This window comes from Chinchilla lanigera, unplaced genomic scaffold (genome assembly GCF_000276665.1).
Source record: "Chinchilla lanigera isolate Chin_1 unplaced genomic scaffold, ChiLan1.0 scaffold00053, whole genome shotgun sequence".
Taxonomy (NCBI): Eukaryota; Metazoa; Chordata; class Mammalia; order Rodentia; family Chinchillidae; genus Chinchilla; species Chinchilla lanigera.
Window position 1 is genome coordinate 427,602 of NW_004955454.1, and position 15,817 is coordinate 443,418.

The 15,817-nt window shown below is 58.8% G+C and overlaps 2 protein-coding genes across 5 annotated transcripts in view; one reads left to right on the top strand and one right to left on the bottom strand.

Moving 5' to 3' along the window:
• The first annotated feature begins 1,449 nt into the window (after window positions 1-1,449).
• Ptp4a3 (protein tyrosine phosphatase type IVA, member 3) lies at window positions 1,450-12,727 on the top strand. Of its 4 annotated transcripts, none has more exons than XM_013520281.1 (6): window positions 1,450-1,603; window positions 5,177-6,097; window positions 7,803-7,946; window positions 9,629-9,759; window positions 10,539-10,613; window positions 12,211-12,727. In XM_013520281.1, the coding sequence occupies exons 2-6, from the start codon at window positions 5,993-5,995 to the stop codon at window positions 12,326-12,328; spliced, it is 573 nt and encodes a 190-aa protein (XP_013375735.1). In that variant the 5' UTR covers window positions 1,450-1,603; window positions 5,177-5,992; the 3' UTR covers window positions 12,329-12,727. The 4 variants fall into 4 exon arrangements, with proteins under 4 accessions (XP_013375735.1, XP_013375736.1, XP_013375734.1 ...); XM_013520282.1 differs by lacking the exon at window positions 1,450-1,603 and adding an exon at window positions 2,164-2,377 and having other exon boundaries at window positions 10,539-10,641; window positions 12,211-12,295; XM_013520280.1 differs by lacking the exon at window positions 1,450-1,603 and adding an exon at window positions 2,177-2,377.
• A 2,528-nt stretch (window positions 12,728-15,255) lies between these two features.
• Mroh5 (maestro heat-like repeat family member 5) overlaps window positions 15,256-15,817 on the bottom strand; it is a 60,573-nt gene continuing 60,011 nt past the window's right edge. The window contains exon 30 of the mRNA XM_013520004.1: window positions 15,256-15,463. Coding sequence (XP_013375458.1) covers window positions 15,363-15,463 — 101 coding nt within the window. The 3' untranslated portion in view covers window positions 15,256-15,362. The remainder of the gene's footprint in view (window positions 15,464-15,817) is intronic.

Here is a 15,817-nt window from a genome sequence, read left to right on the forward strand (position 1 = left end):
CTGCCCAGAACGTTGGGTCATTTGTTCTTTCCACAAACAAGTGGGGCCCTCTTAGTGCCTGTGTGGGAGGTGGGGTAGAGCCAAAGGCTTCATCTTCCCTAAGTTAGGATACCTTCCCTGGGGCTGGGCCTTGCAGCTGTGAAGGGCATGTGACTCAGCCGAGAGGAGACAGCACAGGGAAGGGGAAGGGCGAAGCACCTGATCTCCTTTGGAGCTTTGGGCCAGGGGCATGACGGCTAGGGTCGATGTCCTGGGGGAGTGGCGTGGGCTTGGAACTCCGGCCTGCCCCGAAACCTAGCAGGCTCTGGCAGGGCTCCAGGAACGACTCCTGCTGTGGTATAAATAGATTTCTCCGAAAGGCTGGGGGCTCCGCCAGCTACAGCAGGTGCCCCCAAGCCTGACCAGAGGGCCCAGGCGAGAGAGTGGGCCCAAGGTGGGGGGCAGGCACGCAGGCCATGTGTACAACCCTCACAGCATGGTGGGCGCTGGGTCCTGGTCTCAGGTCCTGGAACTTACCAGGTCCCAGAACTTGCCAAGATCTCTAAGGGACCCCTTTTATGCACGAGGAAACAGGCTGGGTGGCAAAGGGGCTGGGGTAGAAGTGAGCTGGGTTCCTGGGGCTCAGCAGATCCACCTCCAGCTGTGGCTCTTCTGTTCTTCGCCAGGTGACTTGGATATGCTGTTAGTTTCTCTGAGGTGATTTCCATCCTCCCTCCCTTCGTTCCTCCCTTTGTACGTCCCTCCCTCCCTCTCTTTTTTTTTTTTTTTTTTTTGTGGTACTGATGATTGAACCCAAAGCCTTTTCACTGACCTATATCCTTAGCCCTTTTTAGTTAAATTTTATTTGAGATAGGTTCTCACTGATTCACTAAGTTGTTCAGGCTGGGCTTGAACTTGCGATCCTCCTACCTCAGCCTCCCAGAGTACTGGAACTATAGGTGTGCACCACCAGGTCCAGCTCTGGATTTTATCAGTACAGTGGGACTGAGGTCTGTGTCTGGTTGGTGGGGCAGCAGCCCGCCTGAACAGTGTCCCACCAAGGTGGTCCAGGTGGAGAGGGGTGGGGTGGTGAGTGCCAGCGCTGATTCATCCACTCCTCAGCCTCAGGGAGACATGCTGGAAGAGGTAAGAGCCAAGGCCTGCCTCAGCACTGACTCTGCTAGGGTAGCGCCTTGCCAGGGAGGGCAGTGTGGGGGTTCCAGGGGCGCCTGGCTCGGAGGAGTGAACTCCTATGAGTGCTTCCCCTCCGGGCACAGCACTGAGGGGTGGCAGGAAGCAAGGGAAGACCACACAGCTGTGCCAGGTTGGGCTAACTGGGTGCTCTCTAGGAGAGAGTGTGTGTGTGGGGGTGTTTTCTGCTGGGCCACTGGCCAGCTTGCCCGGTCCACCCCCTCCCTGTGCTGACCGCTGATTGCAGGGGCCAGGCTGTCTGACTGGGAGCTGGGCTCAGAGCGAAGTTCCCAGCAAGGCGAGGCCTCAGGGGACCCAGTGCACAAGGGGCTCTAAGAGTCCTGGGCATTGCGCTCAGGGTCTCTGAGGCCAGGGCAGGTGTGGAGGTGACAGTTACACCAGGTTCCACTGGAGCGCACAGTCTGGGGAGCACGTGAGTTCTTGGACTTGTGTTCTGGGGAGGCCAAGCCAGAGCCCTGTTGGTGGGGGATATCAGCAACTCAGGAGAGAGTCGGGGGTGGGGTGGGGTGGGGTGGCTTGGGTCTGGAGGGCTTCATGGGGTGGGGCAGTGCACGTGGAGGAGTGTGGTAGCAGCTCTTGGGGTGACTCCTGCCTGGTCCTGCAGCCTGAGTTGCTTCTAGATCCCGTGCCTCAGTTTCCCAAGCTGTCTGCTGGGAGGACGAGAGCAACCACCCACAGGGGTGTTGTGAGTGTCAGACAAGGAGATAGCAGTGCGCGCTGCTGGGAAAACGGAGACAACCTTGCTGTTGGGCTGATAAGCCGGGCAGGGGACTGCGGGGCTGGGCGATTTCTGTGCTCGCTGGGCTGCGTGGACTCTTGCCGCCCTCCTCTCCGGGGCGAGAACCCTTCCTTCCGCTCGGCCGGGCAGCCGGCCCGGTGGTCAGTGCGCCCGCGGAGGCCCAGCGGCCGCTCCCCTTCCTGCGCCTGCCGCGCTTCCTTTTCCTCACCAGCTTGCCGCCGCCCTTTGTTTCCCGCGGGCCCTGCGCGGCTATCTTTAGGCGGCAGGTGCGGAGCCCGTTATCCCGGTCCACGGCCGGTCACCGCCCCCCACGTGACGCCGGGCGCTATAAATAGCAGCCGGGCCGGATCAGCAGAGCCGGCGCTGCGGGAGGGCGCGCCCGGGTCTCGGGCGCAGCGCGGCCCGCCCGGCAGGCGCATGGAGGCGGCGGCGAGCCCTCGGGCGCGGGTGAGCCAGGAGAGGGTGCGGGCGGGACCCTCCGGACCCTCGGGGGACCCTGGCCCCGCCCCGGGAGGTGGCACCCTGGTGAGCGGGTGGGAAGCCCCCGCTAACGCCTGGGGGCCGGCGAGCCCCTCACCGCACGCATAACCCCAGCGGCCTCTGGGGCTCGCAGCCCACGACCGAACCTAAGCCTCCCGACACCTCCTCCAGTATCCGAGGGTCGCGTGTTCAGAAGGGCCCCTTCCTTTCTGAAGTCCGAGTGATTCAAACTCCTTAACTATCTGTGCCTCCCTGAATCTGTTTCCTTTTCTTCACGCTGCGATTCAATGTTGTTCTTGCTGCCTTGGACTTGAGGTTGAGAAAACCCACTTAGTGCGCACAGGGTCTGGCCGAGGACCAGAGAATGTCCTTCTATCTCTCCCTGGCTTGTTTCCTCATCTGGCAAAGAGACTCAGATGGGACTCCCTGGAAGGGTTTTGAAAAGGAGCGGTTCTGCAAAAAGCAGAGGGCTGGGGCACGGGCCAGAGGAGGCCGGGCCAGGATCCCAGGAAGGGGAGGGCCAGAGGGAAGGAGGAGCTTAAACCCAGTAGGGTGGCATAGGGAGTGGGCATGGTGGCTGGGCCAGCAAAGGCTCACAGCAGAGGGGGGCAGATAGCCTGTGCTTGCTTTACAGATGGGGAGACTAGAGTTGGGCCGCAGGGAGTGCTCACTGCCTGGGGGTAGAGGCGGGGCAGCCTGGAGTTACTGGGATGGGGGATGGCAGGTGGGGACCACAGGTCTTGGGTGAGCTCTTTCAGGGGTGGGTGCAGGGCTCTGGGAGCAGCAGCCTGGCCTCCTCCCCTGCAGCTGGAGTCTCTTTAGTCCTTCATCTCTGAGCTTCTTGGTGACCTCACCGGGGGTGTGGGTTAGAGAGGGGACTCTTCCCTAGGGGCCAGCCATAAGGTAGGGTTGGGCCACAGGGGGGTTTCTGGGGTAGGAGGGCCTCACATCCCTGCTTTCCTGGGGTGGGGGCCCAGACTACAGAGGCGAGTGGTGGGAAGTGGCAAAACACCAGCCCTGCTGGTCCAACCTAGACCCGGTCTAGCCCAGGCTCTGATGCCTGCTGCTGACCCAGCCCAGTCTAGCCCCAGCCCCTTGCAGGCCTCTGATAACTGGGCCCCTGTGAGAGCAGTGTGGGATGACTCAGGCCCCCTCTGCCTGGCGGCTCTCCCACTCTCAGCCAGGAGGCGCTGTCCTCTGGCACTGGGCAGCAGAGCAGGCCATGTGCTGTAACCCTGGGTTATCCGGTCTGCAGCCCCTGTGGGTGGTGGGGTCAGACTCTCAAGAGAGGCTCTGGAGTCCCGTGGTGATCTTGGGCCCTTTCCCTCCTTTACCTTTATAAACATGAGTGTGTCTCTGGTGTGCACACGCACAGCCCCAGGAGGCTCCCAGGCGTTTGTGTGCTGTAGCACTGAGCCGGCTTTCCTCATAGTATTAGGGTAGTTGCTTGCACTGAGTGGGCACAGGTTGGGGACCTGGACGGCTCAACCAGGGACAAAACTCCTTCCCTCTGCCTTCCCCTCTTATCGGGGGTGTTCCCACTCTGGGGGTGTTCCCACTCTGGGGGTTGAGGCTGGGATGTGGATGCAGCCCCTGCCCTGAGCCTGGGAGCACCGAGCCTATGTTGGGATGGAGGGCAGGCTGAAAAGTCCATACTTTCCTGCATAGGCAGAGCTGGGACAGTGAGGCCTGTGCTCACAGCTCAAGGCCAGCAGTGGTGCCTCCAAATCTGGAGTCCCACTGACCCTTCCTCACCCTGGCTGTGGCTCTGGGAGCACAGCTGCCTGCTGGGCAGCTGGAGAAAAGGGTGCTGGGCAGGGAAAGAGGTAAGAGGTGGTGGGCAGGGGAGGGATGGAAGACTGCCAGGTGTGGTCCTGTAAGGGGCTTTTTCCTTGGGTGGAAGAGGCAGGGGTGTGGACACACAGGAGTGGTGGGAAATGGGGGTTGGGGTGAATCCATGACTCAAAGGGTCTGCTAACCATTGAGTCACAGTAGAGGGACGCTGGAAGCATCTTCTGTGTTTTTTTTGTTGTGCAGATAGGGAAACGGAGGCCCCGAGAGGCCAGTCACATGCCCAAGGTCTCCTGGCCCCTCTGTGGGTAGAGAGGGCTGATGCTCCTGGGGACTTTAGGAGCTGTTTAATCCAGAGAGGGAGAGAGGCAAGGGGTGGAGGTACTGGGGGCTGATTTTATGACCCCAAGCAGTGTCCTTCCTCAAGGCCCCATGCTGGTTAGACCTCACTCCAGCCACCTGTGCTGTCACCACCCTGGCATGTGCCTGGCAGCCGGTCCACTCTGAGCTCCTAAAGGGCAAGGCAGCTTGTTTTCCTCCTTGCTTAGCCAGCCTGTGAGCAATCAGGGGCAGGGGCAGAGGCCAGGATGGGGAAGTGACAGCGGTTCCCAGCTGGGTAGGTCTCACTGTCCTGAGCGCTTTTCCCTGAGGTCCAGAGTGACCTGGGCTCTGCCATTCGTCAGTGGCCAGTAAGCCTGAGGAAAAGCGACTGTCCTAAGATTGTGTGTAGGGTGGGATATCTGGTGACTCAGGCAGGGCCAAGCTTGGGGGCAGGTAGACATGGAGTCTGCTTGTTGGGGTTTAGCGTGCTGGAGGGGGTGTGTCTGGTATCCTCTTCCTGTGCTCCTCCTCTCCATCCTGGTGATTGTGCCTGGATGTCCTTTCTCCTTAGGGCTGGGCCTCTGTCCTTCCTTGGGTTTTCACATAGGGGGACTGAGGCAGAAGGAGGCCATTCATTTTCTTCTCCTCCCCCAGATGTTGCCTGCTGAGGACCAGCCTGCAATCAATGGAGTGGCCCTTGTGGGCCAGCTCTGAGCACTGCCGTGCCCAACATTTCCCGAGCCTGCTGCTGAGGAAGCCACGCGCCTTTGGCCCTCACCATGACCCTCGCCTGCTGATGGCTTCTGCTGCCAGGCCTGGGATCAGCTGTGCTGACTGAGCCCCTTCCACCCTCCAGGACTTGCCATAACCCAATGGGGTAACGTGACCGAGGGCCGGTGCATCAGAGACCTCCTGCCTCCCGCAACTGTGATCTCTGCCCCACGGCTGCCAGAATTGGTTCTGTTCAAGTTCAGTTTTCCTCCAGACCTTGGGGGTTTGGAGCCCACCTTGGAACAAAGGGGGCTGTTGCCCAATGCTGAGAGGCTGTCCCCGTTGAAGGACCCACCCTAGGCACTGCATGGTGGCCACATTCACTGTGGGGTTTTTAAATGTTCCTTGCTGAATTTTTGGGTGGTTGTTATCCCCTTTATTTTTAGCCAGCTCTGAGAGACAGGAGTTTGGAATTGCCCATCTTACTTTGGGGGACTGTTTCGCTCCTTTTTTCGGGGGGTTGGTTTGGGTTTTCTTTTTTAATTATCCAAACATTGAGCAGCTTCCTTTCCCTTTCCCAAGTATTTGTACAATATTTGTGCAGGGTGTACGGGTGGGTTTTTAAAAATCCTTTCTCTCAGATAAGTACAAGGATATTGCTCTACTCAGTTTTCTGAGGCTGGTGGGGGCTCCTCTGGCCGTGCCTCCAGCCCTCTCTGCAGCAGCCCCCTCCCACCCTGCCCTCTGCCTTCGGAAGGCATGGCGCGAATGAACCGGCCTGCCCCAGTGGAGGTGAGCTACCGAAACATGCGCTTCCTCATCACGCACAACCCCACTGACGCCACTCTCAGCACCTTCATGGAGGTAAGTGGGGCGGGGTGGGTGGTGGACAGAGTGCCTGAGAAGCCTGGCAAGCAGTTATAGGCCCGGGCTGGCGAGGGGATGCAGAGCTGTCCATGCCCAGTTCTCTCTGTGTGCAGCTGAGCTCAGGCACCTGTTACAGGGTCCTGGATGGGGTACATGGAGACGTTTGGGGGGCTTGGGAGTGAGGAGTCTCAGGGTCCAGTGGGTTCCCTGGGGCCAGCATGTGAGCAGTGGAACTTGAGCCTGTGTGAATCCAGGCAGGTGGAGGTGAGGACTCTATGTGGTAGGACAACACCTAGGCTAGAACTGAGTTGGACACAGGAGGGAGTGACCATTGGCCCCTCAAGGGGTGGCAGGAAGAGATGCCTGCTGCCCAAGACCCCCACGCTTGTGACTAGGTGTATTAGAGTCCGTGTTGGGAACAGACTATTAGAGCTGTGTGTGTGTTTGCAGACCCAGGGCCGTTTACAGGGCGGGGGCTGTATGAGGGCCAGTTACGGAACCCACTGCATGAGGCATTTTGCAGACCCATCTCTCAGCTCTCCCATCCCTGATGTGAGATGAGTTGGTGCAGGCTTGGTACAGTCACAGGGGGATGTGGATGTGAGTGGGCATGGGGAACTGTATGAGGAGCCCGGACCCTGGACACTGAGCCCAGTGCTCTGCTGATGGCGACTGTCCCCTCCCACAGCTGAGAGACCCTTGAAATAACAGCAGGGCCCCGGGAAGGACTGGTAAGCACAGCACTATGAGTGACTGGGGCTAGGGCTTAGGGTATGACCAGGACAAGGGCTCAGTGTGTGACCAGGATGAGGGCCCAGTGCCCGGCCAGGTTCATGGTCCAGAGTATGACCAGGGCTCAGTGTGTGAACAGTATTAGGGAAGGCTCAGTGTGTGGCTAGGGTCAGAGCTCAGTCCTGAGCAAGACAGCAGCTTCCTCCACCGAAGGCACAGAGGGATTCTGAGGTATCCCTGTGACCTCAGAGGTGGGCATTCCCCCTTGCTCCCTGTTTTCTTAGAATAGTTGGGCCCTGGCCTCTCTGTGTCTGGTGTTCCCATTGTATGACCAGCAGGGCCTAGTGTTCCCTCACCACTCCCAGAATATCTACCAGCAGCAGGTGGGGGTGGTGTTGGCCCTGCCCGTGCCCTGGGTATAAATATCCCTTGTCTGGCTGTGAGCTTGATGACCTTTTGGCTGGTCAGCACGGGGTTTCCCTATGGATGTGCAGCATCCCCATTCTGGCTGCCCTGCTGGCTCCAAGGCCTCCTGCCTGTGGGGCCTGCTTCTCAGAGACCCATTCATGCAGGGAAAGCAGGAAGGGGCCCAGCATGCTGGGAGACCAGGGCCTTTGTCTAGTAAATGAGACCCTTCTGGTAAGAGTTGGGGTGCTGAGCACTGCGGCGGCTGGAGGTGACATGCAGTGGGCTATCACAGCTGCTGAGTGTGGGTTATGGTACACATAGATGGGGATGCCTGCCTGTCTGGGTAGCTGAGGAACAGGCACCTGGATCATTAGGCGAGACCATCTTCCAGTCACTGGGCCTGAGTCCACACTGTCTTACTGTGGAGACACAGCCCTGGAGGGGCCTTCGAGCGGGACACAGTTCTTCCCTGGGCCTGAGGCATTCAGCCATGTCCTAGCTAGGGCTTTGGTCCTGAGCGCCCAGCCCCTGCCCGACCTGCTCGTTCTTCGCACCCTGCCAGGACCTGAAGAAGTACGGGGCCACCACAGTGGTGCGCGTGTGCGAGGTGACCTACGACAAAGCCCCCTTGGAGAAGGACGGCATCACTGTTGTGGTGAGGGGGCACAGGGGGCACGGTGACTGCCCTGGGGGTAAGGCTTGGCAGGTGGGTGGACGTTTCTTGCTGAGAGGCCAGCACATGGGCCTCTCTCGTGTTACTTGGGTGTCTGGGCCATAGGTGTGTGGGCACCTGGAGGAGGCTAGAGGTTGGGACATGTGATCAAGAGAAAGTCACCCCTCCTGGGCTCCCTTTTCTCAGGCTTGGGCCATGAGGCAGGGGATGGGTTTGTTGGTCAAAGCCGAAGCTCCTGTGGTGGGTCCTCTTATGTGTTGAGGTGGGGGTGTGTCTATATCCCACCAGACAGCACCAAATCTCAGCCATACGGCAGCCTGCAGCCCCTTATATGGTTCCACCTTGGGAAAAGCAAGGCATGAGGTCTGTTCTGATCTGAGGCCACATAACCAGTGACATGAGGGTGCCTTGGGGAGTGGCGCTCATGTACAATGTGGCCCTGCCTACCAGGTGTGCTTGCCATGGGGCTGGCCTGAGCCCAGCAGCCTGCCTGGTGGGGAGCGCAGCCTTCCCAGGGGTCTTGTCTCAGCCTCTCACTACTTTTTGTCTGGAGCTTTGTCTCTGGGCAGCAGGCGGGCAGGGGGAGGCCCTCTGTGGAGGCTATGGGGGACCCTTGGGGCTGTTTCCTTGGCTCCTGTAGCCCCAAGGACCCAGTTTAGGTGGAGGATGGGGAGCTCTGTGGCCATATGCCTGTGGGCTAGACCTCAGTACTAAGAGCCCCAGAGCCAGCCCCGTGAGGTCCCCCAGCCCCTGGCACATGGGCTTTGTACCCTAGGCAGCTGGGTGTGTGGTTCTCCCTATCCTTCTTGTCCATAGCTGTTACTCTGTGTAGCAGCCATTGCCTGGGAGCTGGAGGGTGTGTGTGTGGGAAAAAATCTGTCCTCTGGGATCACAAAGGCCTATGCTGAATCCCACCATTGTCTCTTTCCATCTGTGGGACCTCACAGGCCACTGTGAGCCTCAGGGTCCTCACCTGAAAGTATAGTTGCTTGGAAGGATTCAAGACAAAGGCACCTAGGCACATCTTGGCAGAGGGCATCTCAGCAGCCCCTGCTTCCCTTTCCCAGCAAGCAGAAGGATCTAGGTTAGATTTAAGGCAGCACCCATAGGCCCATGTGGGTCCACCCCAATAGTAATCAGTGTGAATTCTGGAGCAGTCCCTTGTGCACCTGCCTTACCAGTATATGAACATCTTGTCCCCCTGCAGTGCACCCTGGGTTGGGCCGCCTCTGATAGGGACTGGCCTTGCCTCCCCAGCCTGGGTCCCGCTGGTATGCAGGGTCCAACTCCCAGAAACATGGTCTCATCCACATCCCTGTCTTTACGCTTTGTGGTACCTGGCCTGTGTGGCGGCCCTGGAGGCTGGGGTGGCAGGCTTGTGCATTACTGCAGGGGACAGGTCCCCTCAGGCCAGCCACTGATGTCCAGGTTGGAGGGACCACTTCTTGGGCTGATAGGGGTGGGTGGAGGGCCCATATGGGGCTCCCCGGGAGCTTGTACCCTGAAAGGATGGGGTGATTCAGGAAGGCACCCTGGTGGGCTAAGCTGAAGTGGGCAGGGTCAGGGAGTTAGGTGTCGGCAGCAAGGTGCCCGCAGCCCAGCCAGCCATCTCGCTAGCTGCTGGCATTCTCTTCCTCTCCCAGCAGACACAGTGTGGCAGGGTGAGCACTCCAACCCCTACAAGTTGGGGTCCTCATGGGCTGGTTCACCCACAGGACTGGCCATTTGATGATGGGGCACCCCCACCCAGCAAGGTGGTGGAGGACTGGCTGAGCCTGCTGAGGGCCAAGTTCTGCGATGATCCTGGCAGCTGTGTAGCCGTGCACTGTGTGGCAGGCCTGGGACGGTGAGTTGGGGGAGTGGGGAGGGAGGGAGGGCAAGTGCGGGGGGAGTGGGGCTCTGGTCCTCGGGTGCTGCTGTTGCTGGGAGCGCTCTTAGAGCTTGGGGTCTTGTAGTCAGACTTTCTCACTTTCCAGCTTGGGCCACATCCACGTGATCATCCTGACAGCCCAAGGTTGAGGCCTGACACCCCAAGGTCAAGGCTTCCCTGATAAACCCGCTAGTGGCCTGGCAGGGAGGAAGTCCTTCCCAAAGTCTGATCTGACTCCTTCCTGCAGTGGTGGCTGCCCTGTGCTCCTCCCCAGACACAAGGGCACCCCGGTGAGCTGGGCCGTGAATGGATCTCTGCTCAGAGAAGGATAAGCAGCCTGCATCTGGTTGAAAGGACCTGGGCAGTGGAGTCCCCCATTTTGGTCCAAGGAGCAGCTGATTAGGGTTCTCAGCCAGCCTGTACTAAGCCCTTACCCTGGGACAGACCTGAGCTAAGGCCTTCATTTGTGTGCCTTCGTTTATCCTTCTATGGCACATTCTACCCATGAGGCACAGAGAGACAGGCAGGAAGACCCCCTGAGGTTGCATAGGAGGCTTAGGAGAGAGTCAGGATCTAGACCCAGGCAATTGGGCTGATCTCCAAGTGTGTGCCCTTCACAGGGGACATGAAGGAACTGGGGCGAGGTCTGGCCCCTGTGAACGCTCCCCATACCCTGCATCCTTAGTAGACAGCCTGTCAGGGGAGGGCCAGGGTAGAGAGGCTCAGGTCATCTCAGCTCTGCTCTCTGTTTGCAGGGCTCCAGTCTTGGTGGCACTGGCCCTCATTGAGAGTGGGATGAAGTATGAAGATGCCATCCAGTTTATCCGGCAGTGAGTGGCCAGCTGTGGGGCTGAGTGGGCAAGTGTTTGGGGGCCTGGGCTGTCTCTGTGGCCTTTCTTTACACACCCCTCTGGTAGTGCAGCGACCTCCAACAACCCCACCCCTATCACAGCTCTCCTCTCTGCTCATGTGGTTCCCTTGGTCTGAGGCTGCCTGAGCCAGCAGGGCTGGACCAGCCTTGAGCCATCCCTGGATAGTCAGGAGCTGAGAGCCAGCAGCAGCAGGGGTGCAGGATGGCTGTGCTCCACCTCTGCAGCTGGCCAAAGGAGCAGCCAGGACCATCCGCTTAATGCCCCTGGCGTCTTTACTTTTCTCACTGCTGAGACAGTGTTTGCCACCCAGAGTTAAAGGAGGAGAGATTTATTTTAGCTCTGTTTGTAGAGGTTTCAGTCCATAGTCAGATGGCTCTAACGCAGGGTGGCACATAGTGGAGGGACATCAAAGAGGTGAAACAATTCATGGTGTGGCAGGCAGAAGGCAGCAAGCAGTAGGCATCAGCAGCCTGCCTTCCATGTTTTATCTCATCCAGGCTATAAGCTTTTTGGGTGGTGCCACCCACACTCAGGTGAGGCTTCTGTCATTCAGCCACACCCAGAGCTAGGCTAATTCCAATCAGTGGACTAATTTAGTACCACACACTCTTAATCACAGTATCACACACCCTAGATCCAGCCAGTTCCGAACAGCCCCACTTATGAGAGCAGATGAGTCTTTGGGGGGATATCTAGCTACAAGTCACAACACCTGGTGACCCTGCCATGTGCTGAGGACCTTGGATCTGGTCCAGCCTCTCAATGGGAAGCAGGAACCTCAAAACCTGCCAGTGCCTCATCTATGCACAGGGATACTAGCTCCAGAGCCTTGCAGCCCTCCAGCCTGTTATCCCTGGCTTGGCCTCTCCTTACCCTCCTTGGAGGTTTGTTACCAGCTGCCTTCTAGTCACTTGGTTACCTCCCCTGGGAGGGCTCCCATCTGCCTACTCAGCCAGGCAGGGACAAGAGTGGCTGATTCTGTATCACCCCCCCAGCCTGTGTGAGTGTGCATACACAAGTTTGACACACACACATACAGTCTTGGTGGGTGCACTCTTGTTTTTCCTGAGACAGCCTCTGCCAGGACTCGGCAGTCTTCCTAAAGTATGCTTGTCCCTACTTGCCACCTGACATGATTATACCTGCAGCTGCAAGTATCCTGAGGGAGCCTGGGTGACATGCACACAGGAACATTGATACGTATACATATACACTCTCAAACATGTCATGCCAGGACACACGTGCTCATATACATGGGCACATGTGCATACATACCAGTGCACACGTGGGTACCTTGCACTGTTTCTCCCCAGGCTCTGGGGCGTAGTCCTGAGTAGGACTGGCTGCACGGAGGGAGTCAGGCCTTCGTGTTGGTGTTGCCCCCCATAGCACCTCTGCTTGCGGGTCCTGCAGCCCAAGGCTGTGCCAGGCAGGGCAGGAAGGGTTCTATTGGCCACAAGGAGAAACCCCAGCCCATTTGTCGTGTGTATATGTGGGGTGGACAGGTGGCCAAGCCAGAGCCTGGGTGACCTTCTGACTGACCCCGTCTCCCCAGGAAGCGTCGTGGCGCCATTAACAGCAAGCAGCTCACTTACCTGGAGAAATACCGGCCCAAACAGAGACTGCGGTTCAAAGACCCGAACACACACAAGACCAAATGCTGCATCATGTAGCTCAGGCCGTGGCCGGGCCTAGGGCCTATGATAGTTTGCTGTCCCTTGTCCTGGCTGACCTCCACTGGCCTGTCTTCGTGTGCCTCAGTGCTCTGTGTCCCAGGAGTCAGGCAGCCGTGTGTTTTATGTCTTGGCCTCCTGTGCCCCTCTCCAGGGCACGGTGTCTCTGAGACTGGTCAGCCTCCATCTCTGGACCTCCTGCCAGTGACCTCCAGCAAGCCCACCTCTACCACAGGTCTCCTCTCTGACCTGGACATAGTGGTGGGTGTATTTTTAACCACTGGGCCCAGCCCCTCGGTGGCGGCCCCTTACCCTCCGCTGTTCTTGGCACCTTAAATTATTGGATCCTGGGGCAGTCGGATGCTCTGGACACTCAAAGGCAATAAAACAGGAACCGTGGTTGTGCGTGGAGAGTGTGTGCAGGGCCAGGTGGGGGTGGATTGTGGCCTTGGGGTCTGTGGCTGCTGCCAGGGGACAGAAGCCTGTGATCCCCATAGGCTGGGGTTCCAGCGTGGTCCTATGGTGCCCTCTGGTGGCTGTATTGAGACCCTGCACTCCAATTTGCGCCTGCATCCCTGGTATACCAGAGTGGAGCTGGGCCACTAATGGGTTGCTGGTTGCAGTTTTGGGGTCAGGCCATTAGGAGGCAAGGCTGGTTCGCCAGTGTTGCTGCTCTGCAAGTCAGGGTGGGTTCATGTGGCAATTTCTCGGCTTTGGGTCCACAAAGAGGGGAAGGCTCCCTATTCCACCTCCAGCAGGGCCTGCATCTCAGCCTTGCAGCCCAGGGAATGGTCCCAGCAAGGGGTGGTGTGAACTTCAGGTACAGAGGTCACCTGTGGCTTAGGGCAGAAGGAAGGCAAGTGCTGCCTGCCTGACTGAGGGCACCTGAGTGAGGAGAGGCTGCCTATGGGCCTGGCTCACACTGCTACCTGCTTCTGGGTGTAGGCTCGCGATCTGGGGATTGTCTGCCTATAGAGCAAAGGGGTGTAGGAGGTCAGGGGCACCCCTGAGAGCGTGGGCCGAGGGCTGGCCTAGCTGAGCATAGAGGGGCTGGGAGTGTTCTCGCACCAAGGCCCGTAGGCAATGACACCCACCCGTGGACGCCACCCACAGGCCTTTGCTGACTCTTCCTCTTGGCCACTACCTCGGCTGGTGCTTCAGCCCCAGAGAGGGATCCAGATCACTGTCCATCTGCATCTGCCGCCCAGCCTTTGGCCATTCTCTCCCCAGCACCCCCCCAGCCTGTTCTCTCTCCTCCCACACGGCACCCACTCTGTGCTTGGCTGGGGGGCTCTTTTGGACCCTCCGAGATCACTGTTTCTGCTTTTCCCAGAAGGGCGAGCCTTGTGCACAGGCTGCATGGTGAGCCCTTGTCAGAAGCTTATTCTACCGAAGGCAGGTGTCCCCTCCTGGGCCTGTCCACTTACACTCACAGTGAGAGCACTGCGGTGGGGGAGGAGACGCTCTCTCCCCGTATCCCGCCTGCTCCACCAGGCCTAGCATCGAACTACTGTTCCTGTAGGTGCCGTAACAGAGTTCCTGCTGCAAGCCGAGTTCCTTGAGCTTGCCTGTCCCCAGAACTAGGCTAGCAGCCCCCGCCTCATTTCCAGGTGAGGGACAGATTCACGGAGCCTGAGGGGCTTGTCCAGTCAGTGTTGGCTCCAGGAACCCACTTGGGAGTCCAAAGCTTTTGCTAAGTGAGACTTTTCAGAAGGGAAGAGGAACTACAGGGGACTCAGGGCAGCCAGTGGGGCAGCTAGCAAGCTCACCCTGAGGTGAGATCACCTGCCAGGTTGGATCTAAACCACTACTGCCAGCTGAGGGCTGAAGCAGCGGAGGGCTCTGAGGCGGGTGTCCATGAGGTCAGGGTGCGGGTGGGCTATGTGAAAAGGCAAAACTACCCAAAAGCCCGCTAGGCAGCTCCACTTCTGGAACCGAGGGAGGGGACTGGGTGTGGCCAGCTGGCCGAGGCTCCTGGCTGGAGGTCTGCTGGGTCCGGCTGTCACTGTTTAGTCTCTCCTCTCCTTGAGCACAGGCATTCAGCTATATCTATGGCACATTTGGGGGAGGTCGCTATATTTTTTCAATCCTTCCTCCAAGTGCCAGGGCCTGTGCCCCAGGCATCGTGGCCTGACCCAGGATGCGCACAGTCTCGGGGCTCGGGGGAAGATGGGTAGGTTTCTGTTGGGGAGGTGGGGTGCTTGGCCTAAGGAGGGTGGGGCTTGCCCACTGGGCCTGGGCGGATGTTGTGGGGAGTGGTGTCCAGGCAGGTAAGCTCAGGTGTGGTCAGAGTAGTACAGGCCCAGGAGAGGAGGGGCAGTGGGCAGACCCTGCTCAAGCGCTCTGTGGGAAGCTGGCTGGTCTGGCAGGGAGATCCCTGCTGTGACTCAGGATGAGCACTGGGCCCCAGAGGCAAGGCAAGGCCCACCTGCCCTCTCCACCCTGGGTAAGCTGACGCTCACAAGGAGGCCATGGCATTTTAGATGGAACATCAGAGGCCCAGAGAGCCCAGGCCTTGCAGCTCAAATTCAGCGCTTTCATACCTGGGAGGTGTGACCCGGGCTAGGCTGGGCCTGCTGCCAGCTCCCAGGGACAGTCTGACCAGGAGGAGGAGGATAGAGAGAGGCTGGGTTGGAGAGTCTGTCCCCACCATCAGTCCCTCAGCCACTGCCAAGCCCCAGACTGAAAGCCGTGGCCTTGGCTGGTAGCTCCATTCAGCTGTGAGTGCCTAGGACTTGGGCTCAGGTCACATGAAGTTGACCCCATCTCTGGGAATGGAGGGGCGGCCATCTGCAGGATCCATCACAGACTTCGCAGCCTCCCCCCATCCCATTATCCTTCCTGCCAGTGTCTCCTGGGCTTGGCTTGACGACAGGAGGCCCATGGGGTGGAAGGTGGGCGGCTGACAGGTGCAACATTTCTTTGTCGAATCTAGACCTTTCTTTCAAATGGAAAAGTTATACAGTGAAGCTCTGTGTGCCAGGCTGGCCTTGGAGGGTGGATAGGAGTGGGAGGGTGGGAGGACAGCAGGAAGTCACTTCTGGAATCTGGCTGACACCTTCTGCAAGAAGCAGAGCTGCCTAGTGGCAAACTCCTGGATGCTGGGTGCTGGGTCTCTCTTGAGATCTTCAAAAGCTTTGGGAGAGAAGGGTTAAGTCAGAGGTGACCCTGGCCTGGGAGCAGCCCCCCTCATTCCGTCTGACTGAGGTCCCAGAGAATTCCTTTCCCCATTTGCAAGGCAGCTGTGGGGCCCTTGTTTTGAGGGAGCTGAAGAGTGAGCTCTGGTGTCACGACTGAGGCCTGGGGAGGGGAAAGGACAGCACGCAGAGGTGGACCCTGGGACGGGTTCTGTTCAGGCCAGGGTCCTTGTCCTATTGCTGCCCTGGGCTTGGAGGGCTGGGAGAGCTCTACTCCTAGGGGCCTCGGTCCTGCCATCTTTGAAGTGGTCTTAGGATGCGGAGCAGGGCTTGTGGGCTGTGAGCAGGAAGG